The sequence below is a fragment of the Oncorhynchus tshawytscha genome, linkage group LG27 (genome assembly GCF_018296145.1).
Source record: "Oncorhynchus tshawytscha isolate Ot180627B linkage group LG27, Otsh_v2.0, whole genome shotgun sequence".
In the NCBI taxonomy this organism is placed as follows: domain Eukaryota; kingdom Metazoa; phylum Chordata; class Actinopteri; order Salmoniformes; family Salmonidae; genus Oncorhynchus; species Oncorhynchus tshawytscha.
Genome location: NC_056455.1, coordinates 18,965,689 through 18,985,341, shown reverse-complemented (window position 1 = coordinate 18,985,341; position 19,653 = coordinate 18,965,689). Strand labels below are relative to the sequence as shown.

The 19,653-nt window shown below is 42.0% G+C and overlaps 1 protein-coding gene across 3 annotated transcripts; it reads left to right on the top strand.

Moving 5' to 3' along the window:
- The first annotated feature begins 693 nt into the window (after positions 1 to 693).
- limd2 (LIM domain containing 2) lies at positions 694 to 18,966 on the top strand. 3 transcript variants are annotated; one of them, XM_024433687.2, is made up of 4 exons: positions 694 to 784; positions 14,604 to 14,648; positions 14,965 to 15,101; positions 15,176 to 18,966. In XM_024433687.2, the coding sequence occupies exons 1-4, from the start codon at positions 746 to 748 to the stop codon at positions 15,333 to 15,335; spliced, it is 381 nt and encodes a 126-aa protein (XP_024289455.1). In that variant the 5' UTR covers positions 694 to 745; the 3' UTR covers positions 15,336 to 18,966. The 3 variants fall into 3 exon arrangements, with proteins under 3 accessions (XP_024289455.1, XP_024289456.1, XP_024289454.1); XM_024433688.2 differs by lacking the exon at positions 694 to 784 and adding an exon at positions 1,579 to 1,746; XM_024433686.2 differs by lacking the exon at positions 694 to 784 and adding an exon at positions 3,356 to 3,526.
- The last annotated feature ends 687 nt before the right edge of the window (positions 18,967 to 19,653 follow it).

Here is a 19,653-nt window from a genome sequence, read left to right as displayed (position 1 = left end):
CTCCAGCAAAACCCTTGGTGACAGACTCCTCACTGAAGTAACACCCCACTGCCGTGCTTTCTGAAGGTTAGCAGAATTCATAGTTAATGTTGCACTAATGTCAATACTCAGTATTCAAATACAGGGTGAAAAATTAGCTGGATAGATGACAGGAAAAAGGTGGTGGACACAGGCTGCTTCTGCTTTTACAAAGTGACATTCATATGTTTGTTTACAAAGACCTTATGTGTAAAGTACCAGTTATGATTTTCATCGTACCAGTTACTCTTTATTAATGCAGCCACACACAACACCTCTGATCTGATACAATCTCTGATACTCATCAAGCCAACAGCAATGTGTTACGTGCAATACTACTGCAGGCATTGCCATAGACCTGTAAGGACTTCAGACTTGAGTCGCCTCAAAAACAGAGTGTACAGTATGTATGTCTGATACTGAAAGTAATGTGTGTACAGGCCACTGGGCTCTGGTATAAAACATGGTAAATGATCCCACACCACCACCAACAACCATAATGCAATCACAATAACCCCCCACTAGATGGTAGGTGTTTTCCAGTCTCAAGAGTAACAACCCCAACCCTTTTCTCTCAGTACAGAATAGCCTATACACCATCCCCCACTTAGACCCACACACCCTTCTACTTCTAGTGTGATGAATGCCTCTCAACATCTGTTTTCAGTAACTGGACTCGGTCACCTTTAACTCCACACAAAATGCACTTACATGGACCTAACAGTTAATGAAGACATCCGCAGCAAACGACACAGCCATTTCACACGTAACTCTTTTTTTTATTACCAAACACAACCAATTGCTTTCATGGTATTTTAAGCGCTACTATTATCATGTTCAACTTTTCCATGGATGTCATATTTAAACAGGTTCCCATCACAAAGCCAACTGTTGGCAAGATTGGGCATAACAGACTTGTGCTGTGAATGTTAGTTAAACTGAGCAGGAATTAAGGGTTGAGGGTGCTATTCTTCGAGCTGTTACAAATTATTTGAATTCGGCAGTTTTTCTCAGCCTCTTAAATGTGGAACTTGTTCTATGCTGGGCTAAAGAGTGGTTCATACCTACCTACCCAGACATAAACCTCAGTCACTGGACTTTGGACAGAAATGTGCTGAGACTTGTTACATGTACAGTGCACTTTGGGTTCTTTGTCATCTGCAGCACACAACACATTAGTGGCAGTACAGTCAGACTGTGTAGATGAGAGTCGAAAGGTGTTTCCCCCATGTACTACTTTTATTGATTTGTTAATATATTTGGAGATGCTATATTATAAGTGTCGAAAGATGCTTGTTTTTAACCCTGTCAGCAAAAGGGGTGACAATTAGTTGTGATGTATGCATATTCATTGGTTAGTTTCTATTTTATTTTAAACCTAGGACTGATTTACACTGTTAATCTTTTTTTTAAATTCCTTTTTCTTAAGAATTACCGTTTGAGTAGAGGGAGGTGGTGTAAGAGAGCAGGGTGGGCTGGAGGAGAGCCGGGTGGCGGGGAGAGGGGGGTGACTGGAACCAATAGCGTGCAACATCCTGCTAATATAAAGAACAAAAAAAACGACTCTTGAAAAACAAGAGCAGGGGAGCCAAGCTGAGGTAACTCGCCGGGTCTGTAGGAAGAATCCTGACAGCATAAATCGAGGAAACGAATGAGAAAGCAATCGATCACAGCCTATTGATCACTAAATTGTCTTTCTATTTAAACGTTGACGAAAGTACACAGATGGTAAGTGCTTCTCGCCCATTTCTCGCGTTTAATGTGCAGAGATGGCTAGCTAGCGACAGCATACCCTTTTCCCCCTCCCTCTCCTTTTGTGATGAGGTGATGTCCACTCGATGCTAACTCGCTAGCTACCAAGGTTGCTAGCCATCCATTCCGTTTTTTGGTGGAATGACTCATGTTTACCCTGCTGTTCTGTTTTTAAATAGGGCAAAAACGTGCAATGTAACGCTATTTTATTGCACTGTGCCAACTTGCCATCTCAGATCATTTTTTGTTGCACGCTAATTAATCCATCCGGCATTATGTACGGAATTGTGCAGCTACCCAGCATTTCACTCAAAATGAGCTTCTCTCGAACGATACATATTTATAGTTAGGTTAGCTTGCGAGCTAGCGCAATGTCGGGCACTATTCACACTGGTTGAGGCTTTATTTTATGTTTTGCCTCAAGTGAAGCTTTAAACTGTCATATTGTCTGTCATGTTTTAGGATAAAGTGCACTTGTTTAACTTTTGGTTTGATCATTCTGATGTATAATCAGACGGAAATGTCGTTCTCCTTTGTTGGTTTTCTCAACAGATTGTGGCTGTGCGTAGTATACATGTTTTTATTTTGACCATTTATTAAGTTTACGCCTGCCAATCATATACATCACCCAGTTTGGCTTCAGAAGCGCTTTGGCTGGCTGATAATCTTAATGTCTACGTACTGTTATTACCTAATCATGCCAGCCATTATTTGGTGCACAGAACCTGGCGTCTCTCGTTGTTACATAAAGGGCTGTGGAAGGGATTCTGGTGTGGTAGGCGCAAGGCGGTTGTTAAGAACTGGAAGGCAATGAGCCGACCGCATCATTGCAAGCCAACGCTGTGTCATGGTGAACGGTATTAGCCTAGAAATGCATCAATTATATCATATATTGATTTATTGTAACACCCCTGTGAATTATCTGGCTCCCTGTGAGCTCGTGACAGTAGCAGCATGGCCCAGCACTAGCAGAGTGGGTAAAGTACCTGTTTCAAATGGTCTTCTCTTCCATTCCCGCATAATGTTCTCCAAGTTGAGACCTTGGAAAACACATTTACAGCGCTATCTGCGATCTTGCCAGACCAGCTCTCTATCAAATCAAAACGCCGATCTCCATAATTACTGCCTTGGCATATGATAATTTTCGTTTACCGCCACTTTGTGGGTACAGACTGGGGATCTGTAGATTTGCTGTCTGTAATTTTGGCACAGTGTTTGCCGAGGATTGACACATGGTTGAAGACAAATTTACGTCTTTGCTGGTGGGGCAAGCTTCTGTGGCGAGACGTTTGTTCTGAGTGATTGTCTAATGCGCGGAGAGAAGCTGGTTTCACTGTCTACGTTGAACGTGCCAAGACTGTCTACTTGTATTGACACTTAGGATGCATTGAGAATTGCACCTGCAGTTTGCTTGAAATATTTCCATTGTACAGCCATATGCACCATTGCCCAATGACTTGTCAAAGGCACATACTGTCTGTCTGTCGGAGGGGAGGCTTTGGTCACAATGTAAAATGTGTATATTACATCACTTGCAGGTCCAATTGAAGTAACCATATAGTGCACATGTTTCCACTTGTTTTTGAGTGAACAGCTCAACATGCACTTCATTGAGCTTTCCTTCATAGCTGGCCAAGTCCTCATGGTGTCAGATTTTCTTTTTACAGACGTCACAGAGATGGTCTGTTGGGATGGTGTAGATGACAGCACCTTAACTACAGTCATTGGACAGGGAGTGCAAAAAGAGAACGGTCAGGTGCTGTATGTTTTAGGTGCAGATCAGTGGAGGGTGTGAGTGGGAGATGCATCCAGCTGTTGTGTGCTAGATGGAAGAGGACTATGAATGAGTAAAGGCAGATAGCCAAAGCTTCCCAGTTGGTTATATCTATTTTAGCTAGCCTAAGGGAGCTTTTAAATTATTCATAGTTTTTGAGTCAGGGTATCATTGAACAATAGCCTGACATAAGATAAACTAAGACATGGCATAATGACAAATGCCATTCCCTTGTTGATTGCGTTTTCAAAATTAATGTTTTTTTAAACATGAATTTGATTCAGTAATTATATAGCGCACTTGTGTAGAAGTCCCAAATATAGTTAACTAGCAAATGAACCATAGTCAGGGAGATAAACATGTCAGAAATAATCCAATAATCATTGTTTGTAATGCCCTGGAGGGATGTAAGACTTCATTCACACAGCATTCTGGGATTTATCCCAGCTGTTTCCGCCCCAAAAATTATTGTGACATGGAAGCCTCTTGAAAACAAACTTCCTAAAGGGCACTAACGGTTCATTGTGTTTACACCTGCTCTATTGTATCGTTGCTTGTTGTGAATAACACTATTCTTTTAGATGCACACTGAACAAGACGTTTAAACGTTTCCATCGGTTAGCTAACCTTCCTATTGGCTGTTCTTACAACCTAGTACCAAGCAATTGCAGTCACATTGGGAGGACCCAAGGACAAACTGCACACTGCCCAGTAAAAAAATGCAACATTCTCCACAGCAACCTCTCCTCACGTGAGAATGACAGCAGCAGAGTGCCTACATGTGCAGTGTGTACTGTGGGCAACCTGGTTTACTGAGGAATGCCTACTGCATCACACACCACCCACCTTTCATATCTTGGGATGCGTAGGCTTAAAAGTTCATGCTTTTGTCTCCTGCCTCTGCTGTCACACAGCCTGACACAACAGGCAAAGGGGGCAGAAGGTGTCTTGCGCTTTAGTTGTACAATCTCCCATGTTTGGTGAAATTCCAATGGAATGGTAGACTTCAGATTTGCATGTGTTTTGGTCAACGCGATGGGACCTGTCTTCCTGAATTCCTCTCCCTCCACAGGCTTTGGTTGCGCAACTTTCTCTTCTCTGTGCGATACGTCGTATCAGTTCTGAGGTTTGACACTGAGGGCTGTTTTTTGAGTGACTTCATTAAATGCATGATCAGCTGCTTCTCGCTTGGTCCCTACACACTAAAGTCAATAGAGCGCAATATTGTTAAAAGCTGACCATGAGCCAAATGTTGTGGGTTCAAATCTCTAATTAAACATTTCTTGTTCACCTTTTTGAGATGGGATGTCCTTAAAATGTTCGGTTATGCCAGTGGGAATCTTGACCCCTGTTTGTCAGTGTCAGCTGTTACCTCCCTAGACAGGTTTCACATCTGTGATTATGGCATTGAGGCTCTCTGTCACTAGTCGTATAAGGACAACCTCTCTCACCGCAGCCTCACAGGAAATGGCCTCCCCTGACATGTGAAGAAAGACTTCAACTGACAGAGGTTGGAAAGAAACTTGCTAATTTAGTGGTTTTACAGCCTCGATACTACCTGACTTATTTGTTAACTGAGGCTTGTTCATTGGACATGGTGGCCTTGTTTCAGATCCACCGGTGACCAGAAATGTCCGCTGACTTTCCCTTCTCACCCCAGTACCATCTATCTCTAGCTAGTTAGCTGTGAAATCGCCTTAACATACTGCACTATCAATTTAGGAGTTTACAATCTCACCATGTTCAACCTGCAGATCAATGTGCCTCAGAGTTGGGACTGACATTCACAACAGATATACTGTGCAAAAGTTGTCCATGCTACGTCAATGGGCTACATGTCAGATTCTGGGACAAGGAGCGCTCTCCTTCAAGGAGTGACTGGGAGTCTTTTTGGCTCCAGTATAAAATAAATGAATTGGCACAAATTGCTCATTTGAGAGAAGACATCCTCCTAAATGTTTAAATCTGACATGTATGATGTTTTCGAAATCTAAAAGTCGTATTCCTATTAACTTCCAGTGTAGTGAGAGACTTTATCACTGCTACGTCATCCCAAATGTATTTCTGCCTGCTTGAACGCCATCAACTCTGATGCATATGAAAACATGAAATGACCCAGGGAATCGATAAAACATCACTCGGATCACAAATATCAAATTGTATTTGTCACATGCGCCGAATACAACAAGTGAGACCTTACAGTGAAATGCTTACTTACGAGCCCCTAACCAACAGTGCGTTTTAAATATAAAAAATTTAATACAGATAAGAAATAAAACTAAAGTAATTAAAGAGAAGCAGTAAAATAACAATAGCGAGTCTATATACAGGGGGGGGACTGGTTAGTTGAGGTAATATGTACATGTAGGTAGAGCTAGTAAAGTGACTATACATAGAAGATAACAGAGTAGCAGTGGTGTAAAGCGGGGGGCAATGCAAGTAGTCTGGGTAGCCATTTGATTAGGTGTTCAGGAGTCTAATGGCTTAGGGGTAGAAGCTGTTTAGAAGCCTCTTTGACCTAGACCTGGCGCTCCGGTACGGCTTAATGTGCAGTAGCAGAGAGAACAGTCTATGACTAGGGTAGCTGGACTCTGACCATTTTTAGGGCCTTCCTCTGACACCGCCTGGTATAGAGGTCCTGAATGGCAGGAAGCTTCGCCCCGGTGATGTACTGGGCCATACACACTACCCTCTGTAGTGCCTTGCAGTCATAGACCGAGCAGTTGCCAAACCAGGCGGTGATACAACCAGTGATGCACCATGCTCTCGATGGTGCAGCTGTAGAACCTTTTGAGCACCCGTGCCAAATCTTTTCAGTCTTCTGAGGGCGGATAGGTTTTGTCATGAAGATGGCACCGACTGTCTTGATGTGCTTGGACTAGAGGTCGACCGATTAATCGTAATGGCCGATTTCAAGTTTTCAGAACAATCGGAAATCGGTATTTTTATTTATTTAACTAGGCGAGTCAGTTAAGAACACATTCTTATTTTCAATGATGGCCTAGGGACGGTGGGTTAACTGCCTTGTTCAGGGGCAGAACAACAGATTCTTACCTTGTCAGCTCCGGGATTCAATCTTGCAACTTTACAGTTAACTAGTCCAACGCGCTAACCACCTGCCTCTCATTGCACTCCATGAGGAGCCTGCCTGTTACGCGAATGCAGTAAGAAGCCAAGGTAAGTTGCTAGCTAGCATTAAACTTATCTTATAAAAAACAATCAATCAATCCTAATCACTAGTTAACTACACATGGTTGAAATTACTAGTTTATCTAGCGTGTCCTGTGTTGCATACAGTGGGGCAAAAAGTATTTAGTCAGCCACCAATTGTGCAAGTTCTCCCACTTAAAAAGATGAGGACTATAATTTTCATGACAGGTACACTTCAACTATGACAGACAAAATGAGCTGTTTATGACTTCAAGCCTATCAACTCCCAAGATTAGGGTGGTGTAACCGATGTGAAATGGCTAGCTATTTAGTGCGCGCTAATAGCGTTTCAAACGTCACTCGCTCTGAGACTTGGAGTAGTTGTTCCCCTTGCTCTGCATGGGTAACGCTGCTTCGAGGGTGGCTGTTGTCGATGTGTTCCTGGTTCGAGCCCAGGTAGGGGCGAGGAGAGGGACGGTAGCAAAACTGTTACACTGGAAATACGAAAGTGCCTATAAGAACATCCAATAGTCAAAGGTATGTGAAATACAAATGGTATAGAGAGAAATAGTCCTATAATAACTTTAACCTAAAACCTCTTACCTTGGAATATTGAAGTCTCATGTTAAAAGGAACCACGAACTTTCATATGTTCTGAGCAAGGTACTTAAACGTTAGCTTTTTTACATGGCACATATTGCACTTTTACTTCTCCAACACTTTGTTTTTGCATTATTTAAACCAAATTGAACATGTTTCATTATTTATTTGATGCTAAATTGATTTTATTGCTGTATTAAGTTCAAATAGGTGTTCATAGGTGTTCATTCAGTATTGTTGTAATTGTCATTATTACACAAATAAAGATTGGCCGATTTAATCGATATCAGCTTTTTTTGGTCCTCCAATAATCTGTATCGGCGTTGAAAAATCATAATCGGTCGACCTCTAGCTTGGACCATGTTAGTTTGTTGGTGATGTGGACACCAAGGAACTTGAAGCTCTCAACCTGCTCCACTGTAGCCCCGTCGATGAGAACGGGGGGTGTGCTCGGTTCTCCTTTTCTTGTAGTCCACAATCCTCTCCTCTCTGGCCATGCGGCCTTGTGAATGTTGACCTGTCTAAAGGTCTTACTCACATCAGCTGCGGAGAGCATGATCACACGGTCTTCTGGAACAACTGGTGCTCTCATGCATGTTTCAGTGCCATTTGCCTCACAGCGAGAATAAAGTAGTTTAGCTCGTATCACTGCGCAGCTCTTGACTGTGCTTCCCTTTGTAGTCTGTAAATGGTTTGACAGCCCTGCCACATCTGACGAGCGTCAGAGCCGGTGTACTACGATTCAGTCTTAGTCCTGTATTGACGCTTTGCCTGTTTTACGGTTCGTCGGAGGGCATAGCATGATTTCATATAAGCTTCCTGGGTTAGAGTCCCACTCCTTGAAAGTGGCTGCTTTAGCTCAGTGCGGCTGTTGCCTGTAATCTATGGCTTCAGGTGGGGTATGTACTGTGGTCACTGTGGGGACGACGTCATTGATGAACTTATTGATGAAACCAATGACTGATGTAGTGTACTACTCAATGCCATTGCACGAATACAGGAACATATTCCAGTCCGTGCTAGCAAAACAGTCCTGTAGCTTAGCATCTACTTCATCTGACCACTTTAAAAATATATATTGATCTAGTCACTGGTGCTTTCTGAATTTTTTTTCCCCCTCTGGTTGCACATTTAACATGCTGATCGAAATTTGGTATGACGGATTTAAGTTTCCCTGCATTAAAGTCCCCGGCTATTAGGAGCACCGCCTCTGGGTGAGCGTTTTTCTTGTTCGCTTATGACAGAATACAGCTCATTCAATGCTGTCTTAGTGCCAGACTGACTGTGGTGGTATGTAAACAGCTATGAAAAATACAGATAGTGTGGTCTACAGCTTATCATAAGATACTCTACCTCAGATACGCAATAGCTCGAGACTTCCTTAGATATTGTGCACCAGCTGTTATTTACACAAATACATAGTCCGCCGCCCCTTGTCTTACCAGACGCCGCTGTTCTATCCTGCCGGTACAGCGTATAACCAGCCAGCTGTATGTTGATGGTGTCGTCGTTCAGCCACTACTCCGTGAAGTATAAGATGTTACAGTTTTTAATGTCCCATTGGTAGTTTAATCTTCAGCGTAACTCATCGATTTTATTCTCAAAAGATTGCATGTTTGCTAGCACGATGTAGGGAAGTGGGGGTTTATTCAATCTCCTACAATTTCTCAGAAGGCAGTCCGCTCTTTGGCCGCAAATCACAGGGATCTTGGCCTATTCCCGAGAAAGCAGTATATTGTTAGTGTCGGGCTTGTCAGACTCGTTTAAAACCTGTTAACCTCTTGATCTACACATCCCGGATCCGGGATCGTGACTACAGGCTCAGCTCATTACCATAACGCAAAATGCGAAAAAATATTCTTAGAAATATTTAACCTCCACACCTATACAAGTCCAATAGCTCAAATGAAAGATAAACACCTTGTTCATCTACCCAGCAAGTCAGATTTCTAAAATGTTTTACGGCGAAAACACACCACACATTTATATTAGACCACCACCGAAACAAAAGACAAGAGGCGGCCATTTTGTCCCAGAAAATATAAAATAATAAAAGCAGGATTAAAAAATAAATCATTCACTAACCTTTTGAAAATCTTCATCAGATGACAGTAATAGGACATGTTACACAGTACATTTTTTTTTTCTCAATAATATGCTATTTATATCCATAAATCTCTGTTTACAATGACTGCATGTTCACAAAATGCTACTCAAATGTCCGGAGAAATGATGATAGCTCCGTCAGATAACAAGCAATACACATGACTAAATATACATGTTCTACATATAGTTACAAAGATACACTTCTTCTTAATGCAACCGCTGTGTTACATTTATTTTTAACGTTACAGAATTCGTTCACTAGGCTATAATATGAGGCGGCGCTCAGATATTAGCAGTATGTCTCCTCTACGTTTGGAGAGCACAGAAACACAAAATTAACCACATAAATATTCCCTTACCTTTGATGTTCTTCGATGAGAAGATGTGGAAGGAGTTATACTTACCCAATACATCGTTTGGTTTCAAGTTGTGTGTCTCTGTATTAGCATATGCCAACAGCTTCAGCTGAAATGCACCCAAAATGACTTCTGGTCCCGCACTCTTGCGCATCAAAACTTCAAAATTACATATTATATGTCGACTAAACTGGTCAAACTAAGTGCAGAATCGAGCTTTAGGATGTTTTAATAATGTAAAACAAAGATCAGCGCGAACAGACAAACCGAGGTCAATTGGTGTTTCATGGAAAAAGAGACCGACGCGCGCAATAGAGTGCATGTATTTTCGCGTGACCCGAATGTTTTAGCCCGCCAAAGGACGAGGGCGCGCGAGATTCTCACAAAGAACGCATCATTTGAAAGCAGACATCGCGCTGAACACATAGAAACTGTTCCTGGATTCCAAAGGGGGCAGTATTCAGCCCTAGGCTTAACTGGAGGCTGCGAATTTTCACAGCTTTTTGTTAAAAATCGTGCAACATTTCAGCGTCCTGCTACTCATGCCAGGAATATAGTATATGCATATGATAAGTGTGTGTGTATAGAAAACACTCTGAAGTCTCTAAAACTGGTTAAATCGTGTCTGTGGCTATAACATAACGTGTTTAGGAGTAAAAATCCTTCGAAAAACTGTTCACCAAAAACACAAAAATAATATTCATCCGCCAGTCAATGTATTGTCTAAGGCTGAAGAAAATACATGGGGATCCCCTGTAAACGCCTACAGCTTCCACACGATGTCACCAGTGCTGGCATTTTTTGGCTGCTTTATCCTTGGTTTGGTGACGAAAAGGCCCTTCCTGTTTTGGGGCTCACCACAGGATGTTATGAAATTGAAAACATGGAAGATGATTTCAAGACTTGCTGCTATCGAATATAGATCGCCCCGTGATCAATTTGATAGATTATTAACGTTTATTAATACCTAAAGTTGGTTTAGAAAAGTAGTTTGAAGTGATTTGTAAAAGTTTATAGGCAACTTTTGTAATTTTAAGAAGTGACGTTGCGTCTTGTAAAGGGGCATTTTTCTGGATCAGACCGGTCTTCAGCAAATCACATTTTGGGTATACAATGACGGATTTAATCGGGAAAAAGACCCAATTGTTTATGTGACATATAGGAGTGCCAAGAAAGAAGCTCGTCAAAGGTAATGACTGTTTTATATTTTATTTCTGCGTTTTGGGTAGCGCCGGCTACCGCAAAATCTGTTGTTTTGTTGACGGTCTGGTATTCTGGGGGGTGCATGCTATCAGATAATAGCTTCTCATGCTTTCGCCGAAAAGCATTTTACAAATCTGACTTGGTGGCTAGATTCACAACGAGTGTAGCTTTAATTCAGTACCTTGCATGTGTGTTTTAATGAAAGTTTGAGTTTTATCGAAAACTTTCGGTGGCGCTCTAAAATTTCCGCTGATTTGATCCCGCCACAGGGACCAAGTCCCTATCAAGTTTTTAAGGAAAAAAGGATTCTGCCTGTCCATGCTGAGTAATCGTGGTCCTGATGTCCAGTTATTTTCGGCCATAAGAGACTAGTGGGAACATTATGTACAAATTATGTATATTTTTAAAGTACAAAAAACAGTTCTGTTGGGGGGGGATAACGTCTGCCATTTTTTTTTCATGGTGACGTTCACCCATTCTGAATATAACATTCAGAATGAGTGGCCCTTTAACAGGCTGTAGTCGTAGTGCATTTTTCCTGTTTATTTTTCATCCCTCTGTCTTATAAATGGGTGCAAGTCAGCGGTCTAAAAATAAGATGCGCTGAGAGACTAACTGAAATGAATGGCCACTGACTTCTTTCAACATCTAGGGCAAGTTTCACGACTGTGTACGTTACCGTAAGAACACTGGCTGATCTCTCGCTCCGTGTGTGTGTCACAGCCTGGGGTAAAAGTTAAGTAAATACCCGTGCAAGCAGGCACTTGATGCTCTGAACCCTTCCCTCAATACTTTTTTTCGGGAAGAGCTAGCCTCAGTGTGGTTTCCCTGGGCCTGAACAGACAACCCCGAAGGCCTCTTTCTTCGAGGCAGGGTGCAGTCACCCCCAGACCCCCTGCCATTGTTGTGGTGGTCTGAGCTCCAGGGGAACAGGCAAGGGGATTTGTCATTGTAATGAGATTAGGAGCTCCTCATCAGAGAGGGAGAGTCTCAACCTGATCTGACTGTGGGTGCAGCACAGCAGGGCCTAACTCTTCAAATGGCTGCATGGAAGAATCTCACATACATGAAGTGTAGCCTACCTGAAACTCAAACAGAGATGCAGTGTCTCTTCCGCTTAGTGTGAATAAATGACTGGTAAGAGACTGAATATTAATGTTGCTAAAGGTGGGAGCCTGATCTAGAAAAATCTGTGAAGTGCTCTTTTCTCTCTTCAGTAAGTGGTTCAAACTAATCTAAATGGGTACACCAAATTGTAATTTAATTGCCATGTGTTAATCTAATGGGCAGCCTGCATCTAGCCTACTGTTTTTGACCACCTTTAGCTGTGTGCACAGTTGGCACACCACAATGTTCATATTGTCCTTCTCACCATTTAAGGAAAGGTTTGGTCTGCACTGATCATTCCCTGTGGTAGTTCTTATCTGCTGTAATCAGCCTGTGCTCTAAGCCCAGTGGGGTGGCAGTTAGCTGTGGCAGGCTCCCCACAGGGACTCTTAAAGTCTGTGTCATCACTACTTCCTGCCACAACGTCATTCTTTGGTCGGCGTCTCCATGTACAAATAAGGCAAAAGAAGACAGATGGCAGCAGCCATGTAGAAGCCTTCCAGGACTGACTGTGTGCTTGCCTGTCATGGTATCTATTCTTGTTTTCATTATCTTTTAGTGGATATGGCAATTCTGGGCTGCAGTTTATCTTGTGCAGCCTGAATTGGTGATGAACCTTTCTGTAATGTACTGTACGTTGCATGATGTGCTAAAACAGAAACCATTGCCTTTTGAAGCAATGTTTTATTTATCTTATGAAATATGAAGCTCCTGTTGAGTATTACTCATGGTTGCAACAGGATGTGAGTTTACCATGCAGCCAACCAAGCAGTGCACCCTGTACCCTACCCAAATATGAGAATGAAGGACTCTTGTGAGGAGGAAGATGGTCAGGATGGCGATTGCATCTACAGGAAGTTGCAGTCCCTCCATCAGACATTCCGTTCTCACAAACTAAGGCAACACCCCAGCTTCCTCAGTCATTCAGTTTAAAGATATCTGACATGATTTTCACATCAGGGTTCAGTAGTGAGTGGGCGACAGTTACGCCAATGCAAAAATTACTAATTTGATCATTTCAATTTAATTGAATACCAAGTGGATTCCCAAAGTCTCTTTGGTTACTGTATCTGTGCACATGCTCTTCTCTGACCCTAATAGCTGCCAATTGTGAAGTGCAACATGATTGAATCAGTGTCTGATGGGTTTCACTCTGAACCGCTTGTAACGGCTCAACATTATTTAAGTTAAATTTAGTTTTTCTGGCCGTTCCAACGCGTTCTAATTGAGCAGACCCAATTAGGAGCTGGATTTGTTGTAAACAACCCATATCCCTGTGGGTCAGTGCTCTGTGTGTCCACTCCCCTTCAATGTGTGTGAATGTAGCCTGAATATCCTCCTTTCTGTTGCACGGGCTTCATGAAAGAGCTGTCGCACAGTTGTTTGTCAAATGAGCCCTCCCTGACTACTACCACCAATCTCCTTCCATAACAGTCAGGGTTTAGATGTCAGCAGTGGACTTTCCCAGAGATCAGTCTGGCCTGCACACAAGTGGACATAGCCTTTACAGTGCGTCTGCCTAAATGCGTGTGTCTGTCTGCTAATTGATCTGCTAGTCCAGCTTCAGGGCGTGGATGTCAATGTGGAGAAATGTCTGAAGCCTGTCGGTCACATAGTTTTGAAGTATAGTTCTTCACCAGGTGTGTTTGGAGCAAGGTGTGACAGCTGAGACCAATTGCTTGACCCGTATCTGCCCTGTGGACATTCAGACTTTTGTGACCTAGTTTCAAACCGACTCTAAGCCACTCCACAATGATCTGCTAGGTCAACATCTGTTAGCAATATGGCAGACAATATGATACCTATCCTGCCCTCATGGGTTTTGACAGGGAGTCAGTGCCGACAGTAGGGTCTAGAAATTCATGTTTGTATGTTGAAAGTAACTTGTTTGTGTACAGTATAATGCAGTTGTCATGGAGAGGAATGAGTGTTCAGGGCCTCTCTGTAGAGTCAAGTTGAAGCAGGAAGCCTATGGATGTTTGTGTCAGAGTGTGGGGCTTTGGAGCCACGAGTAGAGAAATGAGACGGGCCTCCATTACATAAGGCCTTTAGTTCTATAGACCTGAATGGTGCTCTCTGTTAAGGCCAAGCTCTCACTGAACTATTGTAAGGTTTGTGAACAAATGGGTTTTTTATTGACTCAGTTGTACATAAGAATTCCAGTTTAGTGATGTAGTGTAACAGTGGCATTGGTTGCTTTCTTAAACCGCTGTGCAAGTGGAGAGCATCCAGAGGATGTCCGTGATGTCACGCTTGGGGTTAATATTTGAAATGGTTGTGCTTCCCTATGATTGTGTGTTCAGTGTACCTACACACATGTCCAGACAGAAGGTAGCTGACCTGTCCTCTGGGGAGTACAGTACACTGACAGATGGAGCTGCTGGGAGGGAGAGAGCAGGAGTGGGGAAACGACTGAGATGAGAGGGATATTATGGACATGGTATTGTCAATATAACTGGGGAAATCCTGAATGCTTACACTTCTGTTGTAATAACACTAAATAGGAAAGTACTGAGGTTTACTCATTTTTATTCCAGGACAACAGAAATACCCCTGAAGATAAACCTGTCCAGCGCTCCAAAGTAAATATACCTCCATTATCACCCCCCCCCCTTGTCCCGGTTTCTACCCAGTAGGACATTATCTTTTAATCACTATCCTTCTCCATTACCTGCCTGTCTGGCCCAGTGTATCTCTCTACTGACCATGTCATTTAAACGTCATCCATAATGGAACTACAGTTTATATACCAGTATATGTTTTCACATACTCTCAACAGCAACTCATTTCGATAGATTGGTTATAGACAACTGAGTATGTTGAGATGATGCTTCATTTATCCATTGAAACACATGTTTGAAGCCATAGTAACGGTGTGGGTTTTGTTCATGTGCGTAGTCCTTCAGCTTCAAGACACCGAGGGAGGTGTGCTCGTCATGTGAGAAGACTGTCTACCCCATGGAGAGATTGGTGGCTAACAACCTGATATTCCACTCGGCCTGTTTCTGCTGCAAACACTGCAACACCAAACTCAGGTGAGACTCTCTCACTCAATTACTCCATATGAAACAGTCTTGTTCTTTTGTTTATATTTTGCCCCTCCCTGCAGCCTGGGCACATTTGCTGCCCTTTCGGGGGATTTCTACTGCAAGCCGCACTTCCAGCAGCTCTTCAAGAGCAAAGGCAACTATGATGAGGGCTTTGGCCGCAAGCAACACAAGGAGCTTTGGACCTCCAAGGAGGGAGAGAACATAACTAAGACTGCGTAGCCACGCCTGTCTGTGTCCCAACCGCTCTCCCACGGGAAAGGCTATACAGACACTCCTGACCTGCAAACCGACTTTTATTTTCAGAATTGTTAACGGTCAGGGTTAGTTTTAGATTTTGGGTAGTTTTGCAGGTCAGCAGTATCCTACTGGCAATTCCCATCTCATCCCCAAAGCTGCCTCTTCTCCACCTCCAACTTGTCATAAAGAGCACCAACGTGTCATAAAGAGCACCAACGTGTCATAAAGAGCACCAACGTGTCATAAAGAGCACCAACGTGTCATAAAGAGCACCAACGTGTCATGAGGGGTGCAGTCAACACTCCTGTGCTCTTGCGCCACATGGAAGACACACCCACGATGACTGGCCAGTCGCCCCCTGTTGCTCGACATTTTATTTAATGGAGCGTTTATTCCTTTAATTTGGTTTTAGTATCATTTTCATTTTACATTTGCTCTTTTGAAATTGTTGATTGTGACCAAACTGCTTATTCACAAACCAGTGGTATGTTTTTGCTGTCTTTTTGAGGACTACATATCATTGTTTCTTGTTTATTTTTCGGATAAATTTGCACCCTTTTGACGCAACAGGTGCAAGGGACCGTATGCTCAGGTGAACATATGGTTAGAGAAGCTGGAGTTCACTCTCAGCTGTAGAGCATACTCAGGTCAACCATACTGAGCTAGGTTCATTAGCAAGTTTGTATTTTATGACCTCCTTTTCAGTTCCATATCGTCAATTAAATCTAACACCAATTTTAAAGACCAGTCCTCTGCATTGCGGTAGCACCGGCAGAAGCCCATTTGTGAGTTTGTCAGGGTTCACTTATCTGAGAAACAAACACGGTACTGTCACACGTTCTCTCTCTGGGTACATTTAGTTGAATTCTGTCTCATTGTTCAAATGTTTTTTTTGCTCCTATGATCTGAATGGCTGCTAGGTTTCAGTTCTGCATGTTTGTCCTGTATGAGTCTTAGCTGTACCTTTAGTCTGTACTGCCCTCCTGTGTTCTGGATGACTTTTTAAAACTAATCTGCTTCATTGACTCTTAATCTCACTTTACTGGTTTTAAAATGCTCTCTTTGCTCTGTTATTTGCTGGGTTTGACGGTCATGCGATAAGTTGCTCTCACTCGTAGAGGCTTTTTAGTCTTTATTCTGAATATGAGAAGTATCTCATAGGTGTTGTACATAGCTTGTGCTTAGTGAACATATCACACTATACTGTGCACATATGACCATGCATGTTAACCAGACAAGTCAATGTTTGATTGACAGGGAACATAGCCTAACAGGAAACCACAACTGTTATGCTAATATCCCCTGCTGCTTCCTGTCCATGCAGAGCTGCCTGTTCATGTACTAAATTGGGCTAAGTTGGTGTGTAAAACTAAGCGGGACTTTTGGATCTTTCAAAACAACTGTGAACTCTGGTGGGGGAAGAAATCCCTACGTCTGTGATCTGCCAGTTGGGAAAGTCAGCTCTAGAAAGAGGCCCGAGTTCCTGACGCAGAATTATGAGTTGGATGACTGTTTCGAAAAGAAAATCCATCTGTTTTTTTTCTTTGGGTTCCCTGTTGTCTTGAATGCTCGAAAGTCTGAGAATTCCGTGTTCTGAATGTGGCAGAAATTCACATATGACTGTGATGTCCTGACGGGGCCACAAGTGAAATCACATAATGTAAAAAAATGTATATATGATCGTGCTTCTCCAGTGACATCACATCTGCGAACATAAATATCTTCTTTTTTTTTATATAAATGCCTCATGGCTTTCTTGTCTCGACTGCATCACGTGAGCAGAGGTGGTGGATTTGTGAAGATGGTTCACTTCAGGCCGTTTACCATTAGAGGGGAAAATTGTCAGTTTCAGTCTGCTGAACAGGGTGGATCTCATCGACACCAATGTGATAGATAGCAGCTGGGTCTGGTCTACTTTATTGACTAATGTCAATAAAGAGTGAGGGAGTGGGATGTCTCGCTGCTGCTTCATCTTTGATTTTTGAGCACCAGGACTAAGTACTATATGAGGGGTGGGTGCTAACAGGGAATGTTTGACCTGGGGCATGTTCAGGGGAATTCCTACGCAGTGAGTAAAGCCCAGGCCTACAGTGCTCTGAACCTCAGAGTAGCGCCTCCTGGTGGGAGAAGAGAGGTAGGAAATGCTTGAGTCAGTTCAGCCAGTCCCAGTAAAGGCTTGAGATATTACATATCACACAATTGTCAAACACATTTGCCCCCAGTAATTTCTTCTGTATAGCTTTTACTCATTGTTTAAGATGTGGGACTGGCCTCGGGATAAAACGGTGTGCTACAGGTATTTTTAGGTTGAAAAGATCGAAAGCAACACCTGCTTTGGCCAACAAACTCAATAGACAAGATTTTTTTTTTTTTCATTCTTGCTTTAGAATGAGACTAAAACCATTGAATTACATCATTTGGGAAGTATTCAATGCCACAACACTTGAATGACTCAATGTATATTGTGATGGAAAGTTTACTGTGAATTATAGACTGGGTAGTTTGAGCCCTGAATGCTGATTGGCTGAAAGCTGTGGTTTATCAGACCGCATACCACGGTTATGACAAATCACTTATTTTTACTGATCTAATTACATTGGTAACCAGTTTATAATAGCAATATGGCGCCTTAGGGGTTTGTTATGTTGGGCATATACCACACCTCTGGCTTCATTGCTTAATTAGAGCATGCTGTGCAGAATAGGAAATAAAATGTTACGTTTTGTAAAGTAAAGCCTTAGAAATCAATGGCAAAAACCATGGCCTAACATTATTGCATTTTCAAAACAATTTTTATTTGTAATTTTTTTTTAGTGCACATACCTTTCTCCCTGTTCCAGCCTATTCCCCAGTGAATGAAAAGAATCCTTCTGCTTGTTTTCCACTTAGTCCCTGTGGTGGATATGAGTGGTTTCACTCAGCCAGAGGTTTACGTACCCACTCATCCTCCACTCTCCTGAATGCTTTTCATTTGCTCAGTACATTTCCTCAAGTTTGTAAAGTTATCTATTTGTTTTTAACATTTTGTAACAGTCCTCGAGACCACCCAGAGTGCTTTGTAACCAAGAACATCATATCAAATAAAACTGTGTCCATATATTCTGTAATATGTGAGGAGTGTGCCAAGGTACAATGGCGTTATCCTGTGAATAAACTTTCGTTGTATATATAGAGAGAAAAAAAGAGGTACACTTTTCCATACTTGTACCAGGAGGCTCAGGTCTGAGAGCTGTGTGACTGTCTGTGTTCTGCAAGTCATGTAGTTGTGTGCAAAATTGGATGTAGACTTAACATTTATTTTTCAAAGCAGGTGTCACTGTTGTCAAAATGTAAATGTATGCATTTAAAAACAAAACATTCTGTATAACTTAACCTGTGGATGGTGACCTTGCAAGCAAAAGGACGTTTTAGCTCTTACTCGTCTTTCACCTCTACTCTCCTCTCCTTCTTTTGGATTATTACTCCAGTTAAATTGTGTTGATGAAGAACATGATTATAAATGTGATTTGTCCCCCCACACATCCACACAATCAAATGTATTTGGTTTTATTTTCTTTCAGTTTATTTACATTTTTTACATGCTTTTGGAAAAATAAATGAAGATGCTGATGTTGCTAAGTGTGGTTGTCTTTATTACATGAGTAAAGGCAGTGCATATTTCATATTTGTTCAGTTGGGTAAATAGTAGACCTTTTTTTCGTTGTATAGGAGCGAGTGTGTTTATTATAGACTCTTTCAGATGCTTGACAACAGGAGTTGTTTTAGTTCAAGGTGCATGAAGAAAACAGAACAGAGCATCAATATTGTGTCCTGGTACAGATGTGTTATCTTAATTTGACCAGTTCCCTCACAGCAGGAAAATAATCCTGCAGCAACAGGACATTATTAAGTAGATGATAATAAGTGGATGTTTTTTGTAGGGGTTAATACAGATATATAATCTTAATTTGATCACCCTGTTGGAGAAATTTTAAACCTATAGTGTATTTGAGATTTTAAAAGGATTCTGAAGTTTGTAATTTCCACTTTGAAATTTCAGCCTTGATTTGACATTACATTTTTCACAAGGGAAAATCAAGGCTGAAATTTCATAGTGGAAATGACAAACTTCAGAATCCTTTTAAAATCTCAAATACACTACACATTTTAAATGTATCCAACAGGGTGATCAAATTAAGATACTACATCTGTATCAACCCCTACAAAAATTTCCATAAATTAAAATCCACATTCACATTTCCTGTTGATGCAGGATTCTGTTCGTTCTCAAATTACGATTCTACATCTGTAAATGTTTTAT

Excerpts from the sequence above, each read along its gene's own strand:
- limd2 (XM_024433686.2), top strand. The coding sequence starts at position 3,371 with ATGCACTTCATTGAGCTTTCCTTCATAGCTGGCCAAGTCCTCATGGTG. Across the intron at positions 3,527-14,603 it reads TGCAAAAAGAGAACGGTCAG|GACAACAGAAATACCCCTGA; the intron begins GTGCTGTATGTT and ends TTTTTATTCCAG. Across the intron at positions 14,649-14,964 it reads AACCTGTCCAGCGCTCCAAA|TCCTTCAGCTTCAAGACACC; the intron begins GTAAATATACCT and ends TCATGTGCGTAG.